The 24,689-nt window shown below is 47.6% G+C and overlaps 1 protein-coding gene across 1 annotated transcript in view; it reads left to right on the plus strand.

Moving 5' to 3' along the window:
• LHX2 (LIM homeobox 2) overlaps positions 1-23,703 on the plus strand; it is a 99,918-nt gene extending 76,215 nt beyond the window's left edge. The window contains exon 5 of the mRNA XM_027556233.1: positions 22,453-23,703. Within this exon, the coding sequence (XP_027412034.1) occupies positions 22,453-22,539 (87 nt within the window). The 3' untranslated portion in view covers positions 22,540-23,703. The remainder of the gene's footprint in view (positions 1-22,452) is intronic.
• Positions 23,704-24,689: the final 986 nt, after the last annotated feature.

Here is a 24,689-nt window from a genome sequence, read left to right on the forward strand (position 1 = left end):
ACAGCTGCGGCTAATATAAAACACAGCATCTGAAATCAGATGGTCCTGGATTCAAATTCTAGCATTGCCACTTCCCTAGGCAAGTGACGGCACCTCTCTGAGCCTCAGTTTCCTCATCTAAAAAATGGGGATGATCAGAATACCTACCTCATGGGTTTGTTGTGAGAATTCAACAGGGTAAATACTATATGTGTAAGTATAGAGTTTAGAACATGCTGGGGAGAGGTGCCTAAATGGAGTGAGAATAGCAAAACATCAATAGCTGTTGAAGTGAGTACACGAATATGTGGGAGTTCATTCTATTTTTGTGTATGCTTGAAATTTTCTATCATAAAAAGGTTTTGAAAGAGTTTGTCTCAGTGCCTGCCACTAATGTTAACTGTTAATGTAAGAGGAGGGGTAGGGTGGGAGTGGGTAGGGGGGCTTTCCTAGGATGGGGCTACACCCTATAACACAGGATTACTGTCACCTGAAAACAGGTGCAGCCACCCAAAGGGTCAGGAGTAACTGTCAAAAGAATTCACTGACCTGACCTGTTTATCTAGTTTCCTCCTGTTCTACTTACCTCCCCACTCATAATAAGGTCCCGCTGTCCCCTCCTCCTCAGCTGGCCGAGATCCTGCCTGCTCCGTCCTGGCACTGCACCGCAAATGAAATGATGATATTCTGGTTTCATTCCCTCTTTTTTCCCATCTGTTTTTTCTCTTTTTAAAAACAGCTCTATTGAGATACCATTCACATATCAGTCACTGTATATCTTCTTTGAAGAAAAGTCTATGCTCAGTTTGTAATTTTTTGTCTTTTTTAATTATTGAGTTGTAAGCATTTTTTATATCTTCTGAATATAAATCCCTTATCCGATATACGATTTGCAAATATTTTCTCCCATTTGTGAGTTCATTCTCTCTTAAGTTGGAGTCTCTCCTTCCAGAGGCCATCTGATCTCAGCTTTGCTAAATCCTGGAAACTTCCCTGGGGAATGCTGCTTGCTGACTGTGTGACCATGAGCAAGTAACCTCTCTGAGCTTCAGTTCCCTCATCTGCAGAGAGTGGGCCATGATGCCTGCTTCACAGGGTCACTGTGACAAACAACGTGGTGAGGAAATAAAAGCCACATGGTAAATGTAGTTCCCACAGCCCTTACAACTAGAATCTACCTGAAATCTACTTCAGATGCCTAAAGGCATCATCATTTGAGGGAGAGTCATTTACTTAAATTGTATGATATTAAATTATACAAAGTTGCTATATAAAATTATTTAATATAAAGTTATTACTATTTAGAACCTGTAAAATGTAGCACTCATCAGTCACTCCTGGTAGAATCCAGGCATTCAGCTCTTCCAGTCCAAGATGTACTGGGTCCATGCCTTTGTCTCCCAACTTCTTTCCTGACAAAATAAAAATAGAAGGAGAAAAGTTAAGTTAAACAGAGAATAAGTCCACAAGAGCAACTGTTGAGAGGGGGAGGGTTCACCATCTTTCTCTGGAAACCAGGAATTTCAACAAATGTGTGAAAGGTAGAAAACAGATGGGAGTGGGCCGACGGATGGAATGGGCACAGCCTAGAATACACTCCGAGAGGGTCCCGGAGGAGGTGGCAGTGGAGGGCCAGGCAGAGATTCTGCCCTCGGGTCAAGGCAGGAGAGGGGGCTGAAGGCAACACCTTACCTGCGGGTCTGCATGTGGGATCACGTCTGATGGCCTCTCCAGCCCTGCATTTTATCTTCTGTAGAAAGCAGTCTGCAGCATCTACCCCAGGCTGAAAAGCAGAAAGCTCTTTTTTAAAGAGAGTAACCATACTGTCTGGGAAAGCTGAAGCTCCTCCTATGCATTTTGGTGACCTACAGTGAACGTCGCCCCTTTCTGACATTTGCAGGGGGGGCCTCCAGTTGGCTCTCAACATACTGGCCTTAAAACCAAGCCCACCAGTCACATAACCCACCTCTCCCCACCAGACCACACAGTCAAAATCTTCCGTTGGTGAGAGGCCTCAGAGAAAACTAATCTCTTTACAAAATAGCAGAGGAAACCCACACGAGCCACCCATTCCATTTATAAATATGAACAGACACCCAAGGAGCAGCAAGCATGTGAAGAGAACCAGCATTGTGAAAGAGAAAGATGAAGCTGAACAGTGAAATTGACCTGGAGGAAACAAAACTAATTCAGAGAATGGAGAGAACTTTACAAGATCCCTTAATTCATATATTCAGTTAGAAAATATAGCCATAAAACAAAGTCAGGTTGTCGTGAAAAAATGAGCAATCAGGTGACAAGAAATAACTGAAGGATTAAAATTACAATTGCAGAGAAAACTTCATCAAAAAGCCTGGGATGTAAGGCTGAAGACACATTCCAGACTATAGAGCAAAAAGTCAGAGTTTAATGTATATATTACAAATACAAATGCTGTATGGACCACAGAAAACAGAGGAGAGGAAATAGCCAAGGAAATAGCAGCAGAGGAACCTCCTGGGTGGTCCAGTGGTTCAGAATCTGCCTTCCAATGCAGAGGACGTGAGTTTGATCCTTGTTTGGGGAACTAAGATCCCACGTGCCACAGGGCAATTAAGCCTGTGTGCCACAACTAGTACCCAAATAAAAGATAATTAAAATAAAATAAGAAATAGCAGAAAATTCCCCAGAGAGAATCTTTACAATGAAAGGACCTAAAAGGTACCCAGCATGGTGAATGAGAAAATTCCCATATCTAATGCACATCTTCGTGAATTATTAAGGTAAAGAAGAAATCCTAAAAAATTTCAGAGAGAAAAAGCAGTCCACCAATGTAAGAATGGAATCAGACTACCACTAGCCATTCCATCAGCAACACTGGGTTCTAAGACAAAGGAGAAATACTTTTAACATTCTGAAAGAAAATTATTTTCAACTTTAGATCTAAACCCCTCCTCATTATCAGTCAAACATGAGGGAGAGAATTTTTTAGACAAGCAATGACTCATAGTTCCATGTACCCCCTTTTGGGAAGTATTCTAGAGATAAAAGTCTTCCCTGGTAGCTTAGATGGTAAAGAATCTGCCTGCAATGCAGGAGACCCGGGTTCAATCTCTGGGTTGGGAGGATCCTCTTGAGAAGGAAATGGCTACCCACTCCTGTATTCTTGCCTGGGAAATCCCATGTCCATGGGGTCACAAAGAGTCAGACACGACTGAGTGACTATAACTTTCACTAGCAATAAAAAGGAAACAAACCCAGGAAGAGAGAGACATGGGGTTCAGGAACAGTGGGCCAACCCAAGGTGGAAGGATGACCATGAGGTTGCAAGGTTAGAAAACACTTGAACAGAAGGGAGAGGAGATTGGTTGGGTCAGGAAGAGGAAATGGGGAATTTGATAGACTGGTAGGGTAATAGAAAAAAAAAATTTTTTTTAAAGGAAGATATAATACAGTATAAAAAAGGGGGGAAAAGCAATTAAAAACTGCAGGAAAAGCAAATATTTGTAAGAAAGTCATGTTCCAAATACAAAGCAAACTAAAATATGGCAGTATTTTGAGTGTTTGAGAGAGCTTAGGAAAAAGAATCAGTTTGACTGTGATATTAAGACAAGTCTCCTACCAGTGACCTGGGGTCCTGACACTGGGTTTTAAGACAAGAAGTGGAATCCTAAGATATTACTTGACTCATCAGTGAATAATGTTTACTTACTCACAATAATATAAATGCTCTTTCTTGAATTTCAGTATTTAGAGTAAAACTGTGGATGACATACAGAGGTATAGGCTGTGGTTGATGGAGAAGGCAGTGGCACCCCACTCCAGCACTCTTGCCTGGAAAATCCCATGGACGGAGGAGCCTGGTGGGCCACAGTCCATGGAGTCGCTAAGAGTCGGACACGACTGAGAGACTTCACTTTCACTTTTCACTTTCATGCATTGGAGAAGGAAATGGCAACCCACTCCAGTGTTCTTGCCTGGAGAATCCCAGGGACGGGGGAGCCTGGTGGGCTGCCGTCTATAGGGTCACACAGAGTTGGACACGACTGAAGTGACTTAGCAGCAGCAGCAGGCTGTGGTTGAAGGATATAAGTACTACATGTGAAGAATATAAGTACTAGCAACCTTGACAAGGTGAAAATAAGGGTGTAGCTGGCAGAAAGGAGGGACAAAGTAGGGGTGCAAAGTTCTCACTTTCAAAGTGGGGAGTCAAGAAATACTCATTTAAAATCTGGTTTAAGAGCAGTAAGCAAGAAATGGTTTAAAGTAAATTATTTACATACCATTGAAAGTGTCAAAGGTAACAACTGGAAGACTTAAAATAATTACTTAAGTTTCAAACACTGGAAGAACAAGAAGAAACGAGGTAGACTAAGACAGCTAAATTCCCATCTTTTAGATCATGGGGTTGATCATGGTATAAAGATGATAAACCAAGAAATAGGGGGAAAAAAAGCAAGTTAGCTAGAGATACTGAGTTACCCACTAGAGAGTCAGAAAGACAAACTTTTTTTTTTTTTTTTCCCGAAAGTTGCTTTTCCCAGGTGAGACGGGTGGTTGCGGGTGGGATGGAAAAGGGTAGAAGACTTGTTTTTTTATCACAACCTCTTCTGTACCATTTGTTACTATGTAGGCATAGTGCTGTGATTCAAAAGGGATTGTTTAATAGACAAAAAGAAGGGTTCCAGGCATTCTAAAAGGAACAACTCAAGTGGGTACAAGACTCCCTGTCTGCCATCTGGCTGCCATTTAAATAATTTCCCCTCCTGTTTAAATCCCAGCTTTGCTTCCTGACAGGTCTTTGATTTGGGCATGCCACTTCTCCCAGCCTCAGCTTTCTTTCCTGTAAAAAGGGAACAATATCCTTGCCTAGTCAGGCAGTATAGACTACATCATGATGTATAAACATCCCAGTGCCCTTCTTCTTCCCTCCCCAGCTCCCTGCTTTCCCCCTGACATCCTAGGGAGGCTTTTTGGAACCTGAGGTGTAAGACTGTTTTAAAAATTCAATCGAAAAAAAAAAAAAAAAAGGCCTCAGTCCCTAAGAAACAGTCTTTGCTGCACAGCGGTGAACGGATGTTTTGCCTTGGTGCTGTTTCTGCCTTCCAAGGAATGGTCTGGACCAGCTGGCGTGTGCATGTGCGTGTGTGTGTGTGTGTGTGTGTGTGTGTGTGTGTGTATCACAGCCTAGTGGTCCCTATTTAATAGTTGGGAAGGCGGTGTCAGCTGGAGGCTGCCGTGCTGCAAGCTTCTTGCTGAAAACGAAGGGCAAGGGGGTGACTGCTTAATGACTAGATGTTAAATGTTCCAAACAATTTATACATTTAGAATCCTAAGTTTTCAAAACTCAGCCCGCCGCGCGGTTCTGCAGATCTTGTTTATAACACATTCGGCTAAAATTATCTCAGTGCATACTGCACCTCCTATAGCACAGATGCTCCGGAACCTCAGCTCTGTTTTGATCCCAGATATTCGTGCTGAAGCTATTTGTGTTCGCCGTAAATGAAACACGAAACCGAGGAACAGTGGCTCTGGTGGTTTTTATAAATATGTGCCTAATCTTCACGGCAGGCACTGGGGTTCAAGTTTTATTTATGTGTGTTTTTGCCTCCTGGTGCCCCCAGGGGCTTGTTTTCCCATGTGCCTACAGGGGCTGCTGCCTGTATAGGGAGAACAAGGCAGGATGGAGCTGAGTCTCCTTCCTGAGGACTGTCCTCATCTTTGTCCTGGGAGGCAGCTCGGAGCAAAGCAAAGATCATGGGCTTCAGATTCAGCCACTACTTGGGGCAGTTCTTCCCCCCTGCCTGACCTTACCTTTCTCATCCATGAAATGGGGACAGTATAATCTCCTATCCACAGAGTTGTTGTGACGATTCTATGAAATGCTCGATAGATGTTAGTTCATTCATTTGAGGGGTATTTACTGAGTAGACCAGGGTTATTAAGCCCTGTGCTATATTAGATCATGTGAAAAGCTTTAAACACTGCAGAAATGTAAGCCCTCCCCTCAGATCAAACATGTATGTCAGACTCTCAGGGCCAGGGAGACCCAGGCATCAGCTCTTAAAATTCCCTAGTGTTTGAGAATCACTGACCTAGATAAGTGCTTCCCAGACTTTCATGTGCACACAAGTTCCCCAGGATTTGTTAAAGTACAGATGGTGGTAGAGTAGGTTAGAGGTTGGGGAAGGGCCAGTGAGAGCTGCTTCTCCAAGGAGCGCATGGGTGATGTTGATGCTGCCAACTTGAAAGGCAAGGTTCTAGGCACTGTTGGTTCCCATGGGTACCAACTTAGGCTGGGCAGAGGTAGTTACTGCCTACAAAGATCTTACAATTAAACAGGCGATGACCATGATAAAGGTTAACAACAAGAGAAGAACAGTGCCCTACGGGAGTGCATAGGGTACCATCAACTCAGGCTTTGGGAGCGGTGGTGGGAGGGTGTCAGCAATAACTTCCTGGAGCAAGCTAAGTTTTGGCCAGAAGAAAGAGGAGAGATGCTGGGGAGACTGATGCTGGCAGATGGAATAGCATGTGCAAAGGGTCAGAGGCAAGAGAGGGAAGCAAGGGCGAGGAGTTCAGGGTGACTGGAGTTTCCAAGTGAAGCTGGATCTGTAAGCAGGACCTAGATTACAAAGCAGCTTACTGGTCCTTAAGGTTCAAGGGACTGACATTTATCCAAAAAGAAAGGGTAGGGAAAGCAGTGAAAAGCTTACAGTGGAGAGAGAGCAATCAGGTTTGCCTGATAAAATTATCAGTCATCCCTCTTGCTCCATCTTCTCACCAAACCCCATCAGAATAAAATTCAATACCAGCAATCAATGAGGAGGTCAATCAAGTCCCAACCATGCTCAGAGCTCAGAGCTAGCTGCTGCTGGGCGAGGTGGAGATAACATTGACCTTGTCCCCATCCTCTAAAAGTTCTTGACCTGTGTGTGTTTGGAGTGAGGGGTGGCGGGAGACAGACACCCAGAGAACATGAATAGAAGATGGAGTCCAGTAGATCTGGGGAGAGGAGTGTGATGTGTGATGGGAATGAAAGGGGCAGAGAGGGGTTCTGAGAAGGCTTCTGAGAGGAGGAGGACTTTTGGAGGCTGATACAAGGTCAGGGAAGAAAGGAGAGGGCATTCTGGAGGGACTGCCATGGGACATGCTGACCAGACCAGCAGAGCCTCAATAAGGAGTAAGGGGCCAGGGCCCAGCTAATGATTCCCAACACCTGGCACTCTATAAATGTTTGTTGAGTGAATATTGAAGGTAGTGTGGGGTTATGGACTGAATATTTGTGTCTCCCCAATATTCACATGTTGAAATACTGACACCAGTGTATTTGGAGATGGGGCTTTTGGGAGGCAATTGGAGTTAGTTGAGGTCATGAGGGTTTCCCAGGTGGCGCTAGAGGCAAAAGAACCCACCTGCCAATGCAAGAGACATAAAAGATGTGGGTTTGATCTCTGAGTCGGGAAGATCCCCTGGAGAAGGAAATGGCAACCCATTCCAGTATTCTTGCTGGAGAACCCCATGGACAGAGGAATGTGGCAGGCTACAGTCCATAGGTCGCATAGTCGGCCACTACTAAAGCGACTTAGCAAGCAGCATGCATACACCAGGTCATGAGGGTGGGGCTCTCATGAAGGGATTAGTGTCTTTATAAGAAGAGACACCAGAGGGCTCGCTGTCCCTCTCCCCGCCACCCACCCCCACCCTCCCATGTCTCTCTCTCTCCCTTGGGTCTGCAAGGGCACAGTGAGAAGGCCATCTGTAAGCCAGGAGGAGAATTTTCACAAGGACCCAAATCAAATGACACCTTGATCTTAGGCTTCCCAGCCTCCGGAGGAGTGAGAAAATGATTTATGGTCTTTTGTTATGGGCCCCCAAGCTGACTAAGACTGGTGCAGTCTGAGTGTGAAGGGTCTGGCTGCATTGATTCCATTGGTTCTGCTGCCAAATTCTTCAGATACTGTAACGCTTCTGCTTGGTTGGTAAACAGTTGCTGGCCCAAATCCCTGGACAGCAACCACTGCCACCCCTGATACCAGGCCATCCAGCCCTGATGCCAGGCCATCCTGGCTCTCCCTCAAACTGCTGGATCATTTCATCCTCAAGCAACTGAAGAGTTAATGTCCTGACTACCAGGTGACCTTAGGGACCCTGCTCCAGGGCTACTGTCACTGATAGTTAGGGCCACATGGTCCAGTTGTTAAGGATTTGGAATGTCACTTTTGGCTGCTAGGAACCAAAGGCACCTCTGGGAGACTCAAGTCCAAATGCAGGTGAGCTGGAGGACCAGGCCGGCTCCCTGAGGCAGGGGTTGGATGCAGACAAAACCAGGGCGTGAAACCCTTAGTATCTAGCCCAGGAAACGAGATTTGTCTCATGCCGTGTTTCTCTCTGCACTGCCTGTCTGCTCCTCTCCCTCTCTGGCACCTGACTTCCTTCTCCTGGGTCCTCAAGGCAGGGCATGGCCAATAAGATCTCCTAAATTTAGGTGTCCTACGGTTTAGCCATCCAAAGAGCCTGACCTCTCATCAGTTTTCAGGTCTGATTGATCCAGGGACAGCCTCTGATTGAGCCAGCTTGAGTCACGTGCCCAGGCTGGACCAATCAACTGCAGCTTGGGGCGGGGTCATGCTTCCCAATAAGGTTGCTGCTGCTAAGTCACTTCCGACTCCGTGCAACCCTGTAGACGGCAGCCCACCAGGCTCCCCCCTCCCCGTCCCTGGGACTCTCTAGGCAAGAACACTGGAGTGGGTTGCCATTTCCTTCTCCAATGCATGAAAGTGAAAAGTGAAAGTGAAATCGCTCAGTCGTGCCCGACTCTTAGCGACCCCATGGACTTCAGCCCACCCAGGATCCTCCGTCCACGGGATTTTCCAGGCAAGAGAACTGGAGTGGGGTGCCGTTGCCTTCTCCCCCCAGTAAGGTTGCCAGTACCCTAATGCTGCGGGAGAAATGTGCTTGTGTTAGGAGTCAGAGATTAAGAGGTAGTTTCCAAAAGAGGACAAAAGTCCCAGAAATGAGAAGAGGCTGGGCAGCCAAATCATAAACATCCACTAGCCTAAGCTGAGGAATGTGGGCTTTGTAAATAGGCTGTGGGAAGCCAGGGTAGGTTTTGGAGGCATAGGCCAATCTGAATGCGGAAAGATTATTCCAGTAGGTGTGTAGAAGAAGATGAAGGAATAGACAGGGACCAGTGGAGGTCACTACAGTTTTCTAGGACAGAACTGACGAGGATGCTATTATTATTATTTCCAGGACAGAAGTGATGAGGATGTATTAAGGGTTACAAAGCAGGCAGAAGAGGGGTGGGGATGCAGGAAATCAACAGGGGAACGTGACAGGGAAGGGTCAGGGTGAATCCCAGCTGTGGTCTTGGTGACTTAGGGCCCCAATCGTAATTTGGGAGTCATTCCTGTGGAGGGTGATGGGTCAGAACCCTGGAGAAGGCCAACATTTCACGCTTGGAATCCACCTGAATCCCTTCCCAGGGTGGCTGAAGAGAGGAGAGCTGAGATTACTCCTCAATACCAGGAGAAAGAGATTGCTATGATCTTGTTAATCTTGCAAATATAGGAATATGGGAATATGGGCCTGGCATTTTCACAGCTAGGAGGCTCAAGGAATTTCTCAAAGGTTGAACATCCTTATCAAGAGTCAACAAACTACACTTGTCTTGAAAATACACTTTTGTTTGAACACAGCCCCACTCATTGATTTACAGGTTATTTTGCCTGCAAAGCCCCAAATGTTTACTATCTGCCCGTTACATTGAAAGTTGCCTGACTCCTATTCCATCTCAGTTGCCCCAGCTATCCCTCACTGCAACTGTCACCCAGCTCCAGAGACCAAGGACCACAAGTCTCTTCTTCCGCAGAGTAAGACCCAGACAGCCTCCGGGATGCACAGATTAAAGTCTCTGTTTTTAATTCAAAAGTGTGAGTCCTGGTTTACCAGGGCCTACCTGTCAGTTCTGAAGTCATTACCAGGTTGTATCCCTGGAGGCCTGGTGAGTCCTTACGCAAATAGAATGCCTGGGTGTCCCCAGCTGTGCCAGCATCCTGGCAGCACCTGGATCAGACTGCTCCCTGGGCCTTCTCTTCCCCTGGAGAGTGGATGTCAAAGCATTTGCAGGAAGGCTGAGGCTGATTATGAAGCTGCGGAATGAAACAGCAGAGAGGAAATCCTGACAATCTGACTGTGAGGGCCGGGTGAGGCGGGGAGGGGCAGCCAGAGACATCAGTGCGAACACCCTGGGTGCGCTCCCCAGCCCAGCCAGGATGGAAGGAGGAGGGTAATTAAGAAGGAACTGGAGGCGCTCGAGAGGGTAAGAATGAGGGTTTCCAGGTTTGAAGGTTGGGCTGGGGGGAGTCTGAGCTTGTGAAAAATGTTTAACACAAAACCAAAGGTACTTTAGGGTGGTCTGGGGGGAGAGAGTCGAGATAGAGACACTGTTCAGTGCTCATACAATGCTAAGGGAGACAGAACATTTTGGTTTCTTCCTGCCCCTCATGAAGGAGAATGGTATTCAAGGAGAAGGAAGAGCTAGTCCTAACAGGAGTGGCTCTTATGCACCAGGCATCCAGCCTCAGTCTATTGTTATTTTAGGGTTTTTTTTGTGGCTGTAACACATCCATACAGAAAACTGCACAAATATTAAGTGTACCGCTCAGCAGCTTGTCACAAATTGAACACACCCATGTGACCTCCCACCCCCTATCTCCTGTCCAGCCACTGTCTCCTCCAAGGGTGGTCACTGCCCTGACCTCTGATGCCCTAGATTGGTTCTGCTCCTTTTTGAACTTCCTGTAAATGGAATTATAAAGTATGTTCACTTTTGTGTTAGGCTTCTTTCACTCGGTATTATGAGACTCACACACACCAGTGCCTGCAGTTCTAGATGGTTCTTTTCCATTGCTATATCGTATGAATGCAGCATGGTGTGTGTATCCATTCTAGTCTTTATCTCCCTCTATTCTACAGTCCACGTTCAATCAGGATTGAGTTTTTTTACATAAGAAAAAGGTATGAAAAATAGTATCCTTATTTTAGTTCAGAAAAGTGTGTGTGTGTGTGTGTCGAGAAAGAGAAGAAGGAAAGGGGGAGAAAGAGGGAACTCGTTCTATTCTGATGGACATTTGTGTGCTTTCCAGTGTGGACTGTTATGAATAGCTCTGCTGTGGACAGCCTGTAATCATGCTTTGATGGAAACATGCACACATTTCTGTGGGATATACTTAGAAGTGGAGTTTCTGGACATGGAATAGATGTAGATTTAGTTTTAGCTGATACTGATTAGGAAAAATTCTTATTCACATTTTATAAACAAGGGGGCTAAGGCTCAGTGAGAAGTGATTCTCCCTAAGATGTCCAGGTTCCTAGGGTCTAAAATCTCTGCCATTTCCTCCCAAAGCATCAGCCTTTGGAGAGGTCCCTGGTGATGGGCTATAGGGCTTGCATTGTGTTTTGGGGGAGGGAGTGGTTTGTTTCTGTTTTTTGGGTGTTTTTGTTTTTTGTTTTTGGCTGTATGGCATGTGGGATCTTAGTTCCCCAGCCAGGGATCAAACCCGTGCCCCTGCTTTGGAAGTGTGGAGTATTAACCACTAGGCCACTAGGGAAGCCCTGGCTCTGCATTTAAATCATCATTTTCAGACAATTGAAAAGACTTGTCAAAGATGCCCCCCAAAATGGGTCTGTGCTTATGTGAAGCCGGAAGGGATAATGCAAGTGCTGGGACTTTAAAAAGTGTCTTTGATTTTACTTGTAAAGGAGTTGCCAGTCACACAGGTTGTGGCAAGACTAAGGCTGCGGGGAGGAGTCATGAATATCTACCCAGAGGTGGAGTTCAGGGACCAGGTCTGTATGGATGCTGAGAGTGTAAACAGAAGGTGGAGAAGAGGTGGGACCAGAAGCCAGGAAGCCAGAAAAGGCCACAAGAGGCAGCAACATGGGGAGCAGGTGCTGGGCAGTGGGTTTGCTTCTAGTTTCTGAGGGTGTTTGGCTACTAGGGTGGCTTTAGTGTCAAGTGTTCATCTGTCTGACCAGGCAAAGTGGAAGCTTCCAGGGTGGCCTGGAGATGGCCGAGTGTGCACAGGGGTTGGTAAGGGGGCTGATGGATGGTCTTATGTGGTATGTGATCCCTGAGGGCGTACATCCAGGGTGAGTAAGTGTGTGAGCAGGTGAGGTGGGACTTCTGACTTTCTCCTAACCAATAGAACATGGCCAAGGCAATGGGCTGTCACTCCTGTGATTAGGTACATACACCAACACACACACCACACACACACACACATACACACGTGCAGACAGCTCCATCTTGCTAGCATGAGCTAGAGAAATCCTCCATGCTCGTGGGTTGAAGTAAGTCCCTTGAGACAAGGAGCTACAAGCAGCCTTCAGCCAATGTCCAGCAAACAGCCAGGGCCCTCTGTCATGGGCTGCAAAGAAACACATTCTGCCAACAACCTGAATGAGTTCGGAGAAGGACTTCCCCCCACTTGAGCCTCCAGATGAGAATGCAGCCCAGTGGCCACCTTCTCTGCTGCCTTCGGAGGTTTGGAGCAGAGGACCCAGCTAAGGCACGCCAGACTCCTGACCCACAGAAACTGCAAGATAATGAATATGTGCAGTTTTAGGCCGTGTGTGTGGGCATTTGTTATACAGGGAGAGAACACCAGTATGGTTGTGTGTATCTGAGTGGTGCAAGCTGTGGGCCACTCCGGGCGTTTGTGAGAGTGGGTGTGGATTCAGATGGCATGTGTTGGAATGTGTGTTTGTGGTATTTGAGTGTGCATCTAGGTGTGTGAATGTTTGGGTCTGTGTGTGGGAGTGGCAAAGGGATGTGTGTGTGTGCTAGTATATGTATGTGTCTATGAGTGAGCAAGTGTGTGCATGCACACATATGTGTGCTGTGCCTCCTCCCCCCAGACTCTTTTTATTACTTCCTCCCTGGGTTTGATGTTGGGGGTGAATAAAATTTAAAGAGCTCTAAAATTTTTTAGAAGAGCCCTAAAGGGAGTGGAGCTTTCCGTGCATGAGTCATTACCAGGAACACCTGTGAACTGTTGATTTTAATTGGGCCACAGCTGTCAGGTTGCAAGGGGAGGGATAGGTCCCTTGGACGGTCTGTCCCCAGCCCCCATCTCCTGTCAGATCTTTGGGTAGGTACAGAAGCAGGAGGGCAAGAGGGCCCCTGGAACCCTTGTCTGGCCAGACTCTCAGTCCTCCAGGAGGCAGTGGATAAGGGCTCAGTGCTTTGGGGATGTGGGCTGAGCCTAGGTCTCGCTGGTGCCTCACCCAGGTCTCAGGGCTCCTATCCGTCTGTCTCCTGTTTCCCTGTGCCAGGAACCACCACCTGAGACCTGGGCACCCCCGCCCCTTCGCATCCACACACCCGCTCACGTAGACAAATGCTCATCTGCGAATGCAAGCCACACTTGCAGCGACAGTGGCGAGGGCTGGTAGAGCCCCCACCATGTGCCAGGCCCTCTGCTACACCTCTACATACGTTAGATCCTTGAAACAAACTGGGAGGGGGGTACTCACCATCCCATTTCACCCACCAGGAGACTAAGGCACAGCGGGTTCGCGAGTAATGCATGGTCACCACTGCACTGACCCGCACACAAGCACACACGCACACACACACACGTCCACACGCCTGCCCCCCTCCAATTTCATCCCACATGCTCATACTTACTGATACTCACACACATTTGATGAAGACATCCAAATACTTGCCTGCCTTCTCAGCTGACAGTCACACGCACACACATGTGATCACACATGCAAATGCGGACCCTCACGCACACAGGTGTGTTCACCACCTACATGTCTTCTCCCTCGGATGCAGATATACCACCTCCCCCCTTAAACAGCCACTCACACTGACCTCAAGCATGCTTGAACGTGATCTCAGCCTCAGAACTCCTCCCAGGCTCCTCCAATTCTTAACGCAGGCCAGTTATGTTCCTTGCAGAGCTGAACCCCCAACCCACTCCCTGAGGGCAGGGCTGGGATGGCTTCTTTGTGGGCCTGTGGTGGGGCTGGTGAACTCATGGGTTCTCACAACTGCCCGTCTGCAGGGACTGGAGGAGGCGGTGCCTCTCAGGGCCCCTGAGACGGGCAAACCTGCCCACTTCACCACCAACCCAGCTCCTTGTCTATTGTCCACGCCAGTGAGACACAACCTTTTCTCCACTGTCACAAACATGATGTGTGACATTTGCGTGAGCCACTCGCTCCCACCCTGGCACTTGCAGGCACTGGTTGAAATGCCCACCCTTCCACTCGCACTCAAGAAGTCAAGGAGGCCAGCGAGGGGAAATGATGTCATCATAGCCATGACCCTAAACAGTCAGGCACGTGACTCATGATTAGTGCCATCTGTTGGCCTCTGAGGCCTTTAGGGCCCTGGGGTCAGCTTTAACTTTAATATCTAAACAAAACGACCACCCCCACTCCATGAAGAGCAGGACCGAGTTCCCCTCCTGCCTCTGCCCGGTCACAGCCACCTTGTTACTTTCCTTCACTCTGTTTGGCGATGTGGCTTGTCTCAAGCCCATACTGCAGCCTGTTTCTCCAATGGCTCCATGTCTTCGTGCCCAGCTCCCTCATAGGCCACGGCTCCCCAGGCTGCTGGGCACAGCAACGTGCCCTGGCACTGCCAACCTTCTTCCTTCATTCCCCGAAGAATGGCCCACACAAGGCCATTGAGTGCACAGGAAGCAGTTTCTCATGAAAGTTGGTTGTGGTCCCTGCTGGCCCTCCCGCCGTTCTATGCCATCTTCTCCATCACAGGGGGACCCCTCTCTAGACTCTTCTCTTCTAGCCCCTCCTTATCAGCACCCCTGAGCCATTCTGAATTCCTTTTGAGGCACTTCACTGTCTGACCTCCTTCCCCCAGGGCCCTGCCCAGAGGCCTTCTTTGACCAAACTGGCCCATAGGATGCTGCCTTAACAAAGGAGCAGAGTTCCCTAAGAAGGACACCTGCACCCTCCCAGGCCAGCCGGCTCACAGCTCCTGCCACCTTCATGAAAACAGTTTCTACCATTTCACCACACCAGGACACAGGACTTGCCACCCGCCACACAACAATGCTGATCTAACTCCCCTGGCTGAGGCCATGCCTGAGTTGGAGAAGAAATGGAGGCGTGAACCCACGCCCCTATCTGCAGTGGGGCAAGCAGCTTTGTGTTCAGTGAGAGACTCATCTGATTCCGGAGGGTAATTCACACTGCTGAGGAGGGAAGGACTCGCTTCCTCCTCTCCATCAGTGATTGATTCATTCAGCAGACCTCCCAGAGGCTCCTCTGGACTGGAAGAAGAGGGTAGAGAAGAATCAGAAGCAGGGAAATGGTGAGTTAGCAACACAGTGCAGTGAGGGAGAGAGATGAGCAAAGAGGCTTTATGCAAAGTTCCTGCCACAAAATTTTCCTAAAGCCTCTCCTCCCCCTCCCTCCCTCCCCCTCTTTCCTCCCCACACCTCCTCCTTTTGGTCCCACTGTGTGGTCTGCAGGATCTTAGTACCTGGACCAGCGGTCAAACCTGGGCCCCCTGCAGTGTAAGTGCCAGGTCCTAACTACTGGACCATCAGAGAAGTCCTGCTTCTTTCTCTTTTGCTCAAGAAACCATTTAGAAGCAAGTGAGAGGGAAGCTTCAATTCAGGCACTCCAGTATCCTATGGCAAAGCAAACTTCTGCACCCACCTGGGTCTCCCGCAGCCAACACTGAGTCTGTCGCCCTCCCCAAAGCCTGCTTGTTGCCCTGGCTGCCACATTTCTGTGCAAGGTGTTTTGGGGTGATGCCAAATGCTGCCTTCCTCATGCTTTAGTGAGTCTACCTCCTGGCTCCCTCCCTTCCTTCCCTCTCCTACCCCAGAGGAGGCAGAGTGACTTTTCTGACTGATAGTTTGGGGAAGAATCAACTGGGCTCAGTCTGCCCTTTAATCCTCTGTGAGCAAGCTGCCAACAGAGAGTAGGACTTCTCTGATGCTCTTCTCTGCCCTGCTTCCTGGGCCAGCTGCCCATGTCAGCACTTCCCAGGGGCGCATGGACCTTCTTCTGGGGTTTGGCTTGCAGATCTGTTTGACTCTCACCCATAAATATACTCCCTCACCTGGCTTTCATCAGGAAGCAAGGAGGCATCTGGCCTTCGTCAGCCTTGGCCTTATTTCTTAAATTGATCAGAACTCAGATGGGGAAGAAAGTGGTTCTTTATTGAACTTCATCAAGAACTTCAGCAAAAGGCACCCCAGTCCAGCTGTCCCTTAAATAAAAATCCCACCTTGCCTCTTCCCTCATCTCCATGCCTCAAGTTGAACTAACGCTTGTCAATGCAATGCTTACTAGACACTTTCAGACTCAATCACGTCACTCGATTACCAACCTCCTCCCTTGTCCAAGGTGCCACCGTGTCCCGAGCAATCACAGCTCCCTCACTGGCCTCCCTGCTGGCACCCTCCCTACCTGCTGTCTTTTTCTCTCCTGGCCATGTGACAGGTGCCCAGCGTCTGCCTCCATCCCATGTCCTCACTCACTACTTGAAACATCCACATCCTTTTTAGAGGGGACCATTCCTCATGTCTCCCCCTTTTTTTCTCACTTTCCCTCTGGACAGGGAGTCTATTTTTATTTTATTTCATGGAATTCATCTTTTGAAATAATTAACCACCTTCTTGCAGCAATTTTTCTTCACCCAGGAATGCAAAAATCACATAACACATTGGAATATTTTTTAACACCCACTTTAAATTATGCAGTTGCAATATTGTGATAAATATGTGGATCGGGGGGAGTTGGGGCAATATGTTCTGAGCCTGCAGCTGGACTCCATCCATCCCAATCCATGGAGGAGGTCAGTGGAGGGAAGGGGCACCAGGCACTCTCCTTGAACACCTGAAAGCAAGACTTGTCTTCAGCTTTTCCTTCCTCTGCAAACCCAAGATCCAGAGCACAGCCCATGCAGCCGCTGCCCCCTTCTCTGACTAGATTCTTTACGTGCCTGACCTCACTTCATGCTCCCGATAACCTTGGAATCAGGACTCCAGTTTAACAGATGTGCAAAGTGAGACTCAAAGTGGCCAAGCAAATTGCCCAGGAGAATGAGCAAGCCCAGCACTGCTGTGCAAGCAAGAGAGTTTCTGGTCAAGAGGACAATTTCATGACTCCAAGATGACTGTCACATATCTTTGCCTTTCTCCTCAGTTCTCTAATGCTCTTCCCGCCTCCTCATGCTCAGTTCATCACTTTGCCTTCCTGTCTCCCTGAGGATGTGAAGCAATCTGAAGAGAACTATCTCTTTGGATTGGAGATGTTGGGAAATATTAAATAATGGTTCTCTGGTTAAGAAGGCATTGGTCTTCCCTGGTGGTCCAGGGGTTAAGAATCTGCCTGCCAATGTAGGTGACGGATTCGATCCCAGGTCCAGGAAGATTCCACTTTCCACAGAGAAACTAAGCCTGTGTGCCCCGACAAGAGAAGCCACTGCAATGAGAAGCCCATGGTCCGCAACTAGAGAGTAGCCGCTGCTGGTGGCAACTAGAGAAAGCCCGCACACAGCAACGAAGACCCAATGCGGCCACAAAAAAGTTTAAAAAAGAAGATATTGATCTGTAGCACTTGCCAATTTCCATGATTTAAATCTTCCCACTGTAGCCTATTTCAAGCTGCCAATGGTTTACTAACCGATTCACCAAAGGTTCCTGTAAATTTAACCATCAGTTCTTCTGAGCCAACCCCAGGGGCGCTACCAGGCTGAATCCACCTGCCCCAGGTCCTCTTGCACCAGTGTATTTGCTCCTTTTCCACTTTCCCTGCTCTCACAAAGTGCTCCCTACTGCCCCTGCCTCTTCATGAGGCTGGTGCCTGCAGGGGAATGCCCCAGAACCCTCCCCTATCACCCAGCAAGGATTGCTGCTGCTGCTAAGTCGCTTCAGTCGTGTCCGACTCTGTGCGACCCCATAGACGGCAGCCCACCAGGCTCCCCCGTCCCTGGGATTCTCCAGGCAAGAACACTGGAGTGGGTTGCCATTTCCTTCTCCAATGCACGAAAGTGAAAAGTGAAAGTAGGAAGTCACCTGGTCGTGTCCAACTCTCAGCGACCCCTTGGACTGCAGCCTACCAGGCTCCTCTGTCCATGGGATTTTCCAGGCAAGAGTGCTGGAGTGGGCTGCCATTGCCTTCTCCGCCAGCAAGGATTGGACCCTTGCAAATACTGCCTCTCCCTCCTGAGGCAGCCATTTCCTGCTGCATTCGATCCATCTATCATCACACAAGCACATTGTGATGTCTCCTGGAAGAAAAGCTTCCCATGACTCTACATCCTCCTCCAGGCACCGCCCCATCTGGCTGATCTCCTTTGGAGCAAAAGTCTTGCAAGAGCGTCTGGAGCTTCCATCTCCACCCCTTCCTCTTCCATTCACTCCTCAGCCTACCTGGTTTGGCCTTCATCCCTATCACTCCTGAGGATGCTCTGGTCAAGTCCCTGCAGTGTAAGTGCTGTGGTCTTTGGCTCTTTGGCCTCTGCGTTCTGGAGGGGTTGGCAGCAGCTACGAGTCTCTCTGCCACACCTGTTGCAACTTTTGTTCCTGCCATTCCCCCCACCTGGAATACTCTTGCCCCAGATTTCTATGTGATGCAATCCCTCACTTCCTCCAGGTTTCTGCTTCAGTGTTGTTTCCCTGACCACCTGGTTGAAAAAAGTGTCCGTCTTCCCCTCTGTGTCCATTTCCCTGCTTTATTCTCCCCACAGCTCTCATCATCACTTGACCTGTTACATATTTATTGATGAATTTGCTCATTGTGAATGGCAGAATATAAGCTCTCTGAAAGCAAGGGCTTCCTGTTTTGGTCGCTGATGTATTCCCAGCTCTTAGAACACATAGCAGGTGCTCAATAAAAATATTTGTGAGCCAAGTAGATTAATGAATGCACGGACAAAATAGTGGAACTAAAATTCAGATCCAGGTCTGTTTGACTTCAAAGCCTGTAGGCTTTCCTCTCTGCCACCCAGCCTTCTTTGGAGTTATTTCTATGAGCTAAAAGCCCCCAGGAGCTACTTCTCACTCCTAAGATTTGTTTGTTCTGTCGTGGTCTTGTTGGTTTTCCCCCATTTTGGGCACCGTAGTTAGAGACCCACTTCTAGCTTAATTTTTCGTGGTACCACATGGCCTTTAGGAAAAATCTAAAATCCTGAGCCTGGCATACACAGCCTCCCCATCTCCTGATCCTGACATCCTTCTCTAGTCTGCCCTCCTGAGCCTGGCAGAGGTGCCCCACAGCCAGCTGAGCACTTGCAGCTCCCATCCACCCCAGATTCTGTCCTGTGTGTTCATTTGCTGCCATGACACAGTGCCACAGACTGGGTGACTTAGTCAATCGAGATGCGTTTTCTCATGGTTCCAGCAGCAAGAAGTCCGGGGTAGAGTACGGGAGGGCTTGGGAGGATCTGCTCCAGGCCTCTCTCCTTGGCTGTGAGCAGCTGTCTTCCCCTGTGGCTTCACGTTGTCATCCCTCTGTACGTACCTGTGTCCTGATTTCTTCTTCCTATAAGGACACCAGTCATATTGGACTAGGGTCCTTCCATACAACCTCATTCGACCTTCATTACCTCTTCAAAGGCCCTGTCTCCAAATACAGTCACACTGTGAGGTGCTGGGGGTAGGACTTAAATATGAATTCCTGCCCCTAACATCTGGCCGGGCTAACTCGATTCCCTAGCCCTCCCCTTCTCTGACTCCACACCCCAAAGGGGGCATCTTCTTTCTTTTTCTGCACTCCCTTGAACTGCCTGCCCTACCTCCACAGGGCATGCTAGATTGGAATAACTGCTTTTTATGTATTTTCCTCCCTTCATTCAACTATGAAGTCCTTGAGGCCATCTGAAAGACTCACTTGGGAGCCTGCTTTTGGCCTCAGCACAAGGCACACACACAGTAGGTGTTTTGGAGATGACTGAGCACAGGCAGACACAAATGGCAGGAGGCACAGAATGGACAGGTTCCTGTTGTTAAAATGTCTTGCTGCTTACTATCTCCTGAAACAATGCCCTGGAGCAGACGAAATAACAAACTGCCAAGAACTATAGCAAACCCCGGGAGATAGTGAAGGACAGGGAAGCTGCAGTTCATGGGGTCGCAAAGAGTCAGACATGACTTGGTGACTGAACAACAAGAACAACATCTTTCCTACTCCCACGGTCAAGAGTAAGAATTCCTTCTGACTTTTTCTGGGGTCAACTCACTGTGTTTTGAGAAACTGAGGCCACTGAGACTCCTTGCATTTAATTCTGACTGCTTTCACTAGTTGACTTTGTGAGCTTGGTTTGCAGTTCACTTAACCACTGTGAGCAACAGTTTCCCTCTGACAAATGGGCATCACCACCCCTGACCTGTTATGAGCATCAGAGAAAACAATAGGAGGCTGAGTGCTTTGAAAAAATTCAGCTTTGTTCAGATGAAGATGTTATGTTATTGAATCCTAAATGGTGACATAGAAATTATTTCCCTTGAGTATTGTATGTATTTCTGTTAAATAATAGAACTTTACTGATTTGGAATAATTGGGGGGAGAGGGTGTTTGTGAATTAGAGATATGTCTGAATTATGGGACACTGCAAAATTTTTATTACTTTCAAATTAATGCGAATTAATGACTAACCCTTTATTGTCAAGACATGATCCCTTGGGAGCATTCCTTTAATGAACAGATAAGCATCATGGGTAATTAAGCATTCACTATAAATAAGAGGGTGCAAACTGAGTAATTTTTAAAGCACTGGGAAACTTTTTCTTATGAAAGCTAACCATCCTCCAAGTACCCTTGGTGTACTTGGCAAATATTTTCATGATACCCCACTTAGGTCAGATTGTGAAAAATTCTGAGTAAGCAGGATGGTGAGTCACTGAAGCGTGGCTATTCCCCAAATGACAGGCTGGGGATGGTGCTCAGAGTGGCAGGTGCTGGCAACCAGCAACCTTGTGAATTGCCCAGGACCCCTCAAGCCTGCAGATGGCTGAAGAGCTGGCAATGCATCCAAAAGCTACACCCCCATCACACACATGCACGTGACCTTACACACACAGCCATTTCTCATTTGTGTGTGTTCTTGCATACCTAATTACATGTACACTTATATAAAAGTCACACACAATCACATAACACAGCTATTCCTACACTCACAGATATGCACACACCCAATCTTATGTGTACACACACAACACAACAAAGACAATCACAAAGGTTGAGCATGCCACTTAGGATCCCAATCCTGGGTAAGAGAAAAAGGGTCTCAGGGGACTCCATGCATGTCTTTCTTCCAGAGATGATAGTACACAAGATGGGCTCACTCTGCTTCCAAAAAGCATGAGGTAGGACTCTTTATTCTCCAGCTTGTCAGGGAGAAAGCAGAGCATCCCTAGAAAAGAATGTCAGAACCAAAATCAGGAAACTAAGAAGAACAACAATAATGGTGAAAAGATATTGGGCACTTGCCATATGCATCTGTGCTAAGAATTTTAATGCATTTCTCCCCTGCTTCTTGTGAGAACCTCATGAGGAAGGGAATATTATCATCACCATTTTACAGATGAGGAAACTGAGGCTAAAGAGGCTAAGTGACTTGTCTAAAGTACCATAGTTAGCATGTGCTGAGCCAAGAGTCAAACCCAGGTTTGCCTATCTCCAATAGATATTACCCAAACTCTGTCTGAAATTCAGAACAGATGGACCCAACCAAATAAAAACTGACAAGACAGTGTGTGCGTGTGTGTTCAGGGGTTTACACTGAATGGGGGAAGAAGGAGAGAGGAACTGTTGCTCTGGGAGATACAACAGCCTATGGGAGTAGGAGGAAAGCCAAGCCCCTGGGACAACCTCCAACATTAAGGAATCTGAAGCTGACTTCATTGGAAAGGACACATGGTGATTTGTGTCTCTGCACTGAGAGTCTCAGAGTCAGATACCTGAAGTAACTGTAGTCACCAATTTATGGAGCATTTATGGAGAAACTGCTAAACCCTTTAGAAACAACATATCCTTTGATTCACTCAATAATCCTACAAAAGAGGTGCAATTACTAACTTCGCTTTATAGGTGAGAAAACAGGCTCAGAGAAGTTACCAAAGCAGGGAGCTAGTGAGTAACAGAGCTGGGATTCAAACCCAGGTCTGGCTTACTCCAAATCCCATGCTCTTTTCTTTCATTGCCTGTACCTGACTCGTCTTGCTGGAAGATGTGCTAAGAATCATGGTGGCTTTGACCACATCCCTGAATGGAGAAATGGGTATTAACAGAGATTCTGGAGTCTTGTCACTTTTCCCTACAGATTACTGGAATTGGGAAGGAAGAAGAGGAGGCAAGAATTATTAGGTGTTCTTGAAAATGTTTGAATTTCTGGACAGTGGTTTAAGAGATTGGAGTAATGAGAAGTCTTGGTTAACAATCAGTGGTCAACAAACATTATTGTGCTTTGTTCTTGTTTTTATTTCACTTATTAAGCTGGAGCTCTTGGAACCAACCCAACAGACATTCAGTGGAATGTACAGGAGGAAGAACATACACATCTGCTCACCGTGGGAAAGATAGCTTTCATTCTACAACTGTATTTTGAACATGGTGATAATGGTTGGAGAGAAAGTCCTGAAAACACTCCCTTTGATCTCGAAGACCTGTGAGAATGTTAGAGGTCAACGAATGAGGAGCAAGGGGGAGAGAATGGAAGAGACGGCAATCTTTTATCAGCACCATGGACAGCAGCCAAGCAGGCAAGGATGGGGAGCTGTCCTGGGTACTAGTGCTAACAACTGGGAGAGGGGGCCTTTATCAAGTCGGCTATGTGCCAGGCACCATTCCAATGCTGTACAAATGGCATCTCATGTAATATATCCAATGGGCCTTCAATGTAGATGTCATTTCTCCCATTTTACAGATGCAAATATTGAAGATCAGTGAAAGAGAGCATCTTGTCCACATACTCACAGTAAATAATAGAGCTGGGATATGAACCTATAAATATCTGGCTATTGATCTAGCCCCTCTTCCCTGCTATCTCCCACCCTTAAGACCCCCAACCCCCATTCTCACCAGAGTGGGGACTCTACCACATATCTCTCTAGGGCAATCATCAAAAACAAGTGATCTTGGGCCCAGGCTAGGGAGGGCCTGATTTGTGAGTCTTTTGGTACTGGGAACAGAACCCCTGGGAAGTGGAGTGTCTTATTCACTCTTAGCCATCCACCTGTCTTTCAACCATGCTCAAAACTTTGATCAGGGGAAGACAGTGGCAGCCCTGGCTGATAAAGGGGACAAGGTGTCATGTAGGCCACCTGAGAGGAAGGCACAGAGATCTTCACCACAGGCTCAGGTTTCCCATTTCAGAGCCCTTTCAGATTAGCAGAGGCTATAACACTGCATCAGCAGTCTCAGCCCCTCTCCCCAGGGGGTGCTGCCCAGCTGACATCCAGCACCTCCTGCTCCCTGAGCCCCAGTCTGAGCCCTACTGCTTTCCATGGGAAAGATAAGGCTGAAGGGCTGGGCTGAGCTATTTAGAAGAACTTTGAATTCTGAGCTACAGAATTTAGATTCTTTGACACAGAAAATATGGAGCCCCCCAAAAAATCACCATCCATTTTTTAAAAAATCTATATGAAGACCTGGGCATTGTACTTGGCCATTCCCATACATTTTATCATAAAATCTTCACTACAATCTTATATCCTTGGTGGCTCAGTCAGTAAAGAATCTGCCTGCAATGCAGGAGATGGGAATTTGATCCCTGAGTCAGAAAGATCCCCTGGAGAAGGAAATGGCAACCCACTCCAGTATTCTTGCCTGGTGAATTCCATGGAAAGGGGAGCCTGGTGGGCTAAAGTCATGGGGTCACAAGAGTTGGACACAACTTGGTGACTAAACCACCACCACAATCTTGTAATAGACTACCATGAGATAGTTACAATCATCCCATTTTTACAGGTGATGAAACTGAGGTCTGGTGGCGGGGGGACTTGTCTGATGTCACAGAGCTGATTCTGGGGGCAGAATCAGGATGAAAACTCTGGCCTGTGTATCTCCTAGTTCTGCACTCACTCTTATGAGGCCAGGGAACATTGGCCCCCTGAAGGCCAAGGACCTAGGGCTCAGGGGAAGGCCTGAGATGGAGGCTGGGGCTGAGAGGGCTTAAGGATCTGTCTCATTAGGGGTGGAGTCACCACTGTTGCAACCATTAACCCATCTTATAGGGAGATTACATGGGAACCATACAAATTAATGGTACTTTCTAGGAAGAAAGATTTATTTGGGGCTGTCTACATGGGCATGGGGGTGGTGGTCTCTGGACTGTCAAGAAGGGGGCTGAAGCTAGGAGTGGCTCATGCTAAAGGAGTGCCTTAGAGGTTACTCCAAAGACCAGAAAGCCACTCCCACCAGAGGCAATCCAGCCTCAATCTTTGAGTCTCTGTTCCCAGGCCTCCCAGCCCCACAGATTCTCTCCCCTTCCTCCCAGATCCAAGCACAGTTCTCCCAGGCCACACCCAGAGGAATCCTTCTCCTCATGGTCACCTCTAGACAGATCATTCTCATTCTAAAATGATGCCTCTGCAAGATAAGTTTTCCTCACTTGTAAAGAGGGAATAGTAATATCCACACAGAAGTATCACTAGTTGTGAGGATGAGACATGGTCACTGGGTTGCCTGGGCAAGCCCTGGGCCACCAGGTGATCCCAGGACAGTGAGCCTGT

The sequence above is a fragment of the Bos indicus x Bos taurus genome, chromosome 11, assembly GCF_003369695.1.
Source record: "Bos indicus x Bos taurus breed Angus x Brahman F1 hybrid chromosome 11, Bos_hybrid_MaternalHap_v2.0, whole genome shotgun sequence".
NCBI lineage: Eukaryota > Metazoa > Chordata > Mammalia > Artiodactyla > Bovidae > Bos > Bos indicus x Bos taurus.